Source organism: Cornus florida, unplaced genomic scaffold (assembly GCF_030987335.1).
Source record: "Cornus florida cultivar Cherokee Brave unplaced genomic scaffold, ASM3098733v1 CherokeeBrave_3.0.0_Hap2_Chr08, whole genome shotgun sequence".
In the NCBI taxonomy this organism is placed as follows: domain Eukaryota; kingdom Viridiplantae; phylum Streptophyta; class Magnoliopsida; order Cornales; family Cornaceae; genus Cornus; species Cornus florida.
This window is the reverse complement of record NW_026775578.1, coordinates 33,259,627-33,269,089: the sequence shown is the minus strand read 5'-3', so window position 1 is coordinate 33,269,089 and position 9,463 is coordinate 33,259,627. Positions and strand designations below refer to the sequence as shown.

Below are 9,463 nucleotides of genomic sequence, written 5' to 3'. Positions count from 1 at the left end.
CGCTTGACACGTGATATTTAAAAATCTATCTAGTATTTGTGTTAAACCACGTCAACTAATTTAAAGAAAGTTTGAAAATTATACCATTTTGAGATAAGAAAATTTTATCAAAGTTTAAAAATATACTACACCATTTTGAATTAAGAAAAACTCACCATACTCTAAGTCTCTAAAAACGTTATCTCTCTCTCATCTTTTTCAAAAAAAATCCTCCCTCTCTCTCCTCTTGCTCATTTCCAAGATTGGGGAATATTTCGGGCCATTCCCCAAGATTGGAGAATGTTTCGCGTTAAAAATGAATATTCTTTGCACAGGAATTAAGATGGACGAAAATGTGATTGCATGACGTGCAACTTTTACTGCAATAATAATGATTGGAAAATTATATATATATATATATATATATATATAAGCATGGATATTGATGGAGTTAGTAAAATATAAGCAAAAGCCCTATATATAGAAAATATGAGAGAGACCGTGAGGTTAAAAGAGAAACAAAGAGACTTGTTTAAGATAAGGAGAGATAACATGTTAAATGTCGTTACAATATTGTAAATTTTTCTTAATTAGAGTTTTAAAATTTTGGTAAATTTTTGTTATCTCAAAACGGTTTAAATTTTGGTAAATTTTTCTTATGTCAAAACTGTGCAGTTTTCAAACTTACTTTAAATTAGTTAACGTAATTTAACACTAGCAGTAGATAGATTTTAAATGTTCCGTGTCAATTTCAACTTAAGATAACTTAGAGAATATTTAACTTAGAGGATTCAATACCGTTCTTAGTTATATCTAATTAAATTTGAGTAGATTCACAAGGATAGTATTTGGTATATAATGCATCTATTACTATGATTTTAAAACAGATTTAATATTCTTATTATTATTCTTCTAGCATTTCCAAAATAATTCAGAATTGAAGTAAAATAAATTATTTAAAACAATTACTTATGAGGCCATTTTTATCCCAAAATTAATTCCAAACGTTGGCTACATATAATCGTGGCCTAAATAATTTTATTTCATCTTAAACGTTACGCATTTGAATTGTAAATCCGTTTACCACTAAAGCATATCCTAAACCTCCCAAAACAAAAAGTTGACGGTTTAAGTCTTAGGCTGGGCCAATATATATATTTACATTCATTCAATTATGGTTTTAATTTTTATTTCCGCAAAAAATAAATATATGTTACCCAAGTGGGACCAACCCTTTTCATCTAAATGGAAGATTTAGGTTTCTCTAAAAGGACGATAATCACTTTGTATTTAAACTGAAAATTAGGGCATTTTTTTACTTGAAAAATACTATCCTCTGATCACTAGGACTTAAACATGGAAAGAAACTGGTTAAACAAATGAAAAGAAGCGAATGGATCGAGCATGAAAAGATGATGGATTCTAAGAGAACGGTTGGAAAAAACATAAAGGAATACAAAAACAAAGGGCAGATATTGAGCATGTAAAGATGGTGGATAAATAGTTGCTCAACTCTTTCTTCCTTTTACTTTTTCTAAGTACACTATTTGTTAAAGTTTTAAATAATCATACATTGCATGGAATTACAGGACAATTTTGCCAAAAAAAAAAAAAAAAAAACACCAAAGATTTTATGAGTGTATAAATATATTTATTTTTCATTGACAAGAAATATATTTACACATTCACTTTTGTCCCTACGAAGACTTGAACTCTCGACCTTTTACTTTGGAATGTGAAGAAATACCGTAATGCTACAAGACAGGATAAAATTAGAGAACTCCTCAGTGATTAATTAAACATCTTCTATCATTATTGATTTATCTAGCTTGATACGTAAATTGGATGTTAGTATATTAATCACCTTGCCCTAATGAAACGGGTTTAATCAAGAATTTTTATTTGGACCAGAATGGTTAGGAAGAGAGGAAAGTCAATCGGTTAATAAAGTGATTTGCTGGGGTTAATTAACATTGTCAAAATAATATGGACATTCTCTCTAATTTTAAATATAATACTGACCTCCTCTATTATTACTGACTTTGACCCGAATTTGTTAAATGATTGCCCATTATACTTTTATTAATTTTTTATGTAATATATATGTTCCTAATGGATAAAAGTTTTAAGGAAAGCTTTCTCAGGTTTTAAGTAAATATTGGACATGACATTAGTAGACAAAAATGTCAGATTTTATGAAAGGAGAGGTCGGTGTTACTCAAATCTAAACTAAAGGAGGCAAGTGTTACATTTGAAACTAGATAACCACCCCCCCCCCCCCCCCCCCAAGCAGAGTTAAGAGCAAGGATGGAGGTTAGAATTAAAAACATATATAGACGGTTATATATTAAGCAAATCATAGTATATTCTATTTCAATCACTAAAATTTCTTTAATATTATTTTTACTTGAGATCGAACTTCTATCTATTTATTTTGATGTTCTTATAATAATATTAAGTCTCAAGTTCTAATTGAGAAGTTGAATATAATTTTTATTCGCATAAGAGAACAATAATTATTATTATAATTATTATTTTTTTTTCATTATTTACTTTTGCTAGATTCGTAATAAAATTACAAAAGTAATCAACAAACCGATGTAAGAATGGAATGATAATAAATATTCTATTGTTTGATAATAATAAAATTTCATTATTTACTTTAATTCGTTGGACGAATATGTGAATAGCTATGCTAAATGGGGATAAGATGGCTTTTATCCCTAATCACCAAATAATTAATCTGAATTTAAGCAATACGAGTGAGATAATTAGTTTGGAAGGGTGCCCTTTTTAAAAAATAAAAATAAAAAAATCTATAAAAAAACATATACTATAACTTGGGATAAACTTATCCAACTTATTAATTGGTACAAAAATAAGGTGGTAGTTCAAGTAATGAAGTCATTTAAAATACAAAGAAAAAACATTTATGTTTGGCATGCAGAAAAAGAATGCAATGTGTTAATACCACCAATCTGGACAAATGGAAAATTGACATGTAGTGAGTTTCAGGGGAACTTGCCACACCAGATTACTATTCCAACAACTGGAAATGAATGCTACGTACGCTGTAGACAGTTCCATGTGACACTAAAGAATGAATCAAAGATGGAAGGTATTTAGTGAGAACCAACGGGCAGCCTCTTACCTCCCACAGGGAGGTTAGGGGTTTAAGTCTCAGAAGAAACAAGTGTGTGTAAGTACCAATTACGAAAAAATAAGAGGGTATTCAATGAGACACAAACCGCCCACCATAAGAGCACATGTGGTTTATTACTACCATATGGAAAACATCGAGAAAGCCACGTGTTTCTTTTGTTTTAGTCATCAAGAATGGCAACTCCCCACTCCTACAATATCTCCTATTTTATAGGGATTATTTCAGAATTATGCAAACGGTTATGGCATATATTAAATGCCAAAAGTGGACTTGGTCAATAAGGAAGGAAACCACCCACTCCTAAAATATTTCCTCATTTATAGGAATTGCTAACTCCAAATATCATGCAACTGTTATTACATGGAAGAAGTATTTGTAGGAGGATATATGCACGGGAAGGAACATATATGACTGGGTTTCATCAAGAGAAATTTTAGGAGTTTTTGCTAAATTGTAGCAAACTATCTAATTAAAAACGTGGGTTGTTATTCAAATTAATGGGAGACGTGTATATGTCATGGTATATATATATGTCTGTGTAGAACTAAAAATTCATAAAGAAAATGATTCATGCACATGAAAGAAAGTTATATTAGATCACGGGACATGTGGCATGATCCGGACCTTCCAAGTGGAAGTTTTCAACTGCTACTAGAATCGCCACATTTCCATCTAGCAGTTCCAGAACGTGGGTAAATGCTTATAATAAGCATTTAACCAGCAAAACCACTCCTCAGAAATTATAGATCATAGGAACACATGGGTTAACACATGTCAACGCTATAAGAAATCTGGGGAAGACATGGGACACGTAGCATAATTCAGACGTTCCACTTGGAAGTATTTCCAATTGTTGCTAGAACTACCATTTCCAACTGTTACAAGAAGAGCTCTATAAATAGAGCACTTAGGCCTGGCATGCAAACCTTGTTTAACAAACACAACAAATCATTACAACACTTTGTTATTTCATGTATCTTTACATTCCTTACAATGTATTTATATTATCTTTAATCTAAGTTACAACATTTTCTTTTCCAATTTTCCAGCAAGTAGTTCATAGTCTTTTCAATTACAAGTCTTGGACTTTCAATTTCGTTCTTCATTCCACTAGCACCAGAACAGTTCCAAAGTCCATTTTCAAGGCAAAAATAAGCTTTGGAGGTGTTCATTCCAATCCTTCATACAATCGCCTGATCCCGAAATCTTTAACTGGAACATTGTTTGGAGCTCCCATTTGAAATGACAACACTTCCTGGCATGCCTGCAACCCTTTCCATTCTCTTGGAAATGACCATATTTGTGAGCTAAATAGAATGCAAGTGGGAATGGAATGAGATTGAGAATGAAATAGAATGGTCATTCTATTTCTATTGTTTGATTGCAAATATAAAATGATATATGAATAGAATGATAATATATAAACATTCTAATATTTAGTTGGACCAATTTAAAACCTAGAATATAATGAATTTCAAATTGAGTAATTCAAATTATACCCCTCTCATTGATAAATAAATTATATTGACAGTATAACATTCTTTTATAATTTTTTTTTAATTAAAAAATGGCAGTGGTGGTAAATGTCAACATTAATGGTGGTGGAGCGAAAGGCGGCAGCGGTGTAGGTGGTGGTGCTGGAAAGCGACAATGGTGTAGGTGGTGGAAGGTAGTGGTGGTGGCAGTGATAATGGTGCGTTGGTGGCTGGTGGAAAGCGGCAGTGGTATAGGGGTAATGGCTGGAAGGCGGAAATGGTGTAGGTGTTGGAAGGCAATGCCAGTGGCAGTACCAGTAACAGTTGTGCGGTGGTGGTGGAAAGTGATAATGGTATAGGGAGTGATGGCGGTAGGGTTGGTGGAAGCCGATGGAAAGCGGTGATGGTGATGGCGACGAATTAAGGTGTAGGTGGAAGAAAGCGACAACGGTCACAGTAACGGTGACAGTGATGGAAGGCCGTTGATGTGCCAATAGTAGTGGCGGCGGCGACGATATGATGGTAGTTTATGAATTTGGAACATGAGATTTTTTTTGAAATTTAATTTTTTTTAAAAAAAAATACTTGGAAATGGAACGACCATTTCTATAAATTTATTTGTGAAATAAATTTTCATTACAAGAAAATATCCTACCAAATAAAGAAACTTTTGAAATAAACATTTTATTTTGATCCATTCTTACTTGTCAAAACAGCATAAAAGTTTGACAATCGGCCAACTCCAAGTGATGTCTCCCATTCACATGATATCGATCATTTGAAGTTATCGGATTTTCGGACTCCATATCTTCGCTCAAACACAAATGATCATACAAGCATGAAAAAGGAAAGGAAAAACATAGCCTGAAAAAAATTAAAAATAATGGCATCAAAGATAAAACAGACATGAAAGTATGGAGTGAGATTTTAATTGGTTTCTTAGAACAATAATGAGAGCTTAGTGCACCCCACTTTCCCACCGGCCGCACGCGACCCCACACACTAACCCTAGTTTCCAAGACTACTCTCTCTCTCTCTCTCTCTCACACACGCACACATTCATTCATCTCTCAAAGAGGAGAGAGGGAAACAACATTTTAGTGAGAGAAAAACAAGGCAAACATAGAGCTCCCCAAGACCTTGACACTCACGCACCACCAAAACCTAGAAACTTTCACAATAAAACCCAAGAAATCTAGAGAGAGAACCTCTCTCAGCTTAGAGCTTTTCTTCTTCATCATGGTCATCTCTTAGATACTTCTCTTAATTTAAACCATCTAGGAGGTTTGTGATCTCCTCAACCCTTCAAGCTTCTTCCATAAAAAAAAATGTTTGTGTACAAAGGGTTCTTAAATCTCTCCTTTTTTCATCTTTTTTAGGTTCTTTTGATTGTCTCTTTGAGCATATCAAAACCTTTTCTCTCCTGGTGACTTAACTTTGATGGAGTGTATAAATATATACACACCAATTATAGTAGTTGAATAAAAATTCAATCAAGATCTAGGGTTAGATCAGCTTTTGGTTAACTTCTACCTTAATTCTTCATCCATATTTCTTCAAACCATGAACATGTCGAACCGTTGGTGGACCGGACAACAAGTCGGTCTGCAAGGACTGGAATCATCCTCAACCGGTTCATCCAAGCTGAAAAGGCCAGATCTAGGTATAACCATCAACGAGAACGGCGGAAATGGCAGCAGTGGCGGCGGAGACGAAGAAGAAGAGAGGGAGAACAGCGACGAGCCGAGGGAGGGTGCAATCGAGGTGGCCACAACTCGTAGACCTAGAGGCCGGCCGGCCGGTTCGAAGAACAAGCCGAAACCGCCCATTTTCGTGACCCGGGACAGCCCTAACGCGCTGCGCAGCCACGTGCTGGAGGTGGCAGCCGGCTCCGACGTGGCGGAGAGCATAGCCCAATTCGCTAGGAGGCGGCAGAGAGGGGTTTGTGTGTTGAGTGCAAGTGGGACAGTGACAAACCTCACGCTTAGGCAACCCTCAGGGCCTAATGCAGTCATGGCACTGCAGGGCCGGTTCGAGATTCTGTCTCTGACCGGCGCGTTCCTCCCCGGACCATCTCCACCAGGCTCCACCGGCTTGACGGTGTACCTCTCGGGTGGGCAGGGTCAGGTGGTGGGAGGGAGTGTGGTGGGGTCAATGGTGGCTGCAGGACCTGTCATGGTGATTGCAGCTACGTTTTCGAATGCTACTTATGAGAGGCTGCCTCTGGAGGATGAAGAAGAAGCGGGGCGGTTAGCTGGCGGTGGAGGTGGAGGTGGAGGTGGTGGTGGATCGCCACCGGCAATTGGTGGTAGTGGAGGGCAGCAGCAGCAAAGTGGCTTGGTTGATCCATCTTCTCTTTATAATTTGCCACCGAATTTGCTTTCAAGTGGTGGACAGTTGAACCCTGAGGCATTTTCTTGGGCTCATGGTCGCCCTCCTTACTAGAGGTAATTATATATATGTATGCTATATGTGTGTATATACAAGAAAGATTGAGAGAAAGGAGGAGAGATCTAACTATGTTCCAATATGTTGTGTAATGGAAAACTTAAGGTTTATATAGATATATGTATGCATATTTCCCTTTGATTTTGGTTTTAGCTAGCTAGCTACTTGATTTCCAATACAATTAATATGCCTAGTTCTGTTCGTTTTGTGAGTTCAATTTTCTTCATTTTGATTAAAATTTGATTTCACAAATTAATTTTGAGATTCATTATTGATTAATCCTTGTCAATTGGGTTTTTGACAGTCTTCAAATTAGTGTTTGAGAGTTTGATGGCTGAGTTATGCATTGTGTGACCTCTAGAATTAAGGACATATTGTGAAGTACAGCCCCTCTCCAAAAAAATAAAAATAAAAATAAAAAAGGAAAAAGTATCTAAATAATTATTTTAATTTTTCATTATTTTTTTTCTGCACTAAAAATCATATTAAAAAATATTTAATTGTTAACTACATAAACTTAATTCAGACTTATGCAATATGTGCACTTCTTGATATTATTATATGAAAGAGAATTTAATATTTTTAATCAGTTCACACTAGCTCACACACACAAATTATCTGGGGTGATGATCATGAGTAGATTCATATATACATCCAACTAAATCTTAAGGTTACTATTTAAAAGTGAGTAAATTATTCCTTATTTACTTGAGAGCAGTTGAACATTACTATATATATATATATATATAAATAAATAAAAGTTCGCTGTGAATGGGTCATCTCACTTAAACCATTGAATCATTAGAAAAAAATAATATAGCTATTACCCAAAATCAAATTTCTATTTTTTTAATCAAGTATTCTATCCTCTTAATTATTAGCGTGACATTACATGACTACCATAAGGTTTTCATACAAAAGGATATATATATATATATATATATATATATATATATATATATATATCATATTCATATACAATACTTTAATTATTGTATATAAAAGGCCTGTTTGTCTAGGACAAAAGTAAGGATATGATAATCTAAAAGAGTCGAATAAGTATCAAACTTTTTTTCATAAAAAATTCCCTTTTAATTTCTACCCAGGGCTTAACATTAGCTAGCCTCTACTCACTATGCATATATAGTCCAAGTTGGGAGCATATATAGAACATGCTAGCTCTTATATATGTTTACAAAAATTCCTTAGGTCATGCGCATATATATACATATATATTTGGAAAATTCTTTCGACCATCATTTATGGATGTAAGGTAAACTTCAAATATGTACAGTCACTTGCAAATTATAAATATTATTTAAACTCGAGTATTTTTGGGTTTTGTAAGAGTCGAACTCAAGGTGTCAGAGTTTTACAGTCTCGTCCCTCGAGCGTCATATATAATATTGTGGAGAAGAAAGGGTGAATGAGAATCAAAACAATATTTTCACATGTTTTTCACATCATTTAAGTAATTTATTTGAGATGTAACATTAATGTAAATCTGTTTACAGTACAGCAGGAAATTAAATAGATGGATATCAAAATTTCGTTTGTGAATGTCATATATATTTTATGGTTGGCTTGAAAGAAACATGGAAATAAAATGAAAATAATATCAAACAATACACATGAATGAGTGAAGATGAGCCATATATATATATATAATTGATTAGTTGAATATTTTTTTAGGTCTAACTAGATCACTACCATACACGAATTTGAATAAGTCATGAAATTATATCAAACAATTGCTTCCTAGTAGAGATAAGTATAAGGTATATCTAATACTAATTTCTATGTAAGACTGAATAATTGTCACCAAATTAATAAACGCTATAAGATAACAGGCATATACATGCATGAACTATATTATATATATATGTATACACACACACACACAAAGTAGACATGATACACTTCAGATAAACAATCATATGTAGTAGTGAACAATTACCAATTAAGCTAGGATACCTAAGCATTACAATAAGCTAGCTCTTCATCTATTTCTTCTACTTCTCTCTTTATTTGTTACTATTTTAAAGTATATCTTTTATTATTTTTTGGAATTCTTGTTTACATAGTGGGTATATTTGATTATTTTGGTTTTATGAACATTATATATATATACACACACACACACACACTTTTTTTTCTTGGAATATTACTTTTGCAACCATATTTTGTTTTGATTCACTTGAAAATGAAATCGTTAATTAGCTGTTTCCAAGTGGAAACGGAAATGTTAAGGTTTTGGAGGAAAAAAAGAGAAACTTTTTGATCCTTGAGCATGAGATGTGTTGTGCAAGTCAAAGATAAAAATTCATGGCTTTTAATTAAAATAGTAATAAATACCTTATAAAAAAAAAAAAAATTAATATAACACTTTGAAATTGAA

General features: G+C 33.6%; 1 protein-coding gene across 1 annotated transcript; it reads left to right on the top strand.

The window, feature by feature from the left end:
• Positions 1 to 6,186: 6,186 nt before the first annotated feature.
• On the top strand, positions 6,187 to 7,062 carry LOC132268579 (AT-hook motif nuclear-localized protein 19-like). Its single transcript, XM_059769410.1, has one exon. It carries the CDS (start codon positions 6,187 to 6,189, stop codon positions 7,060 to 7,062), a length of 876 nt encoding a protein of 291 aa, XP_059625393.1.
• The last annotated feature ends 2,401 nt before the right edge of the window (positions 7,063 to 9,463 follow it).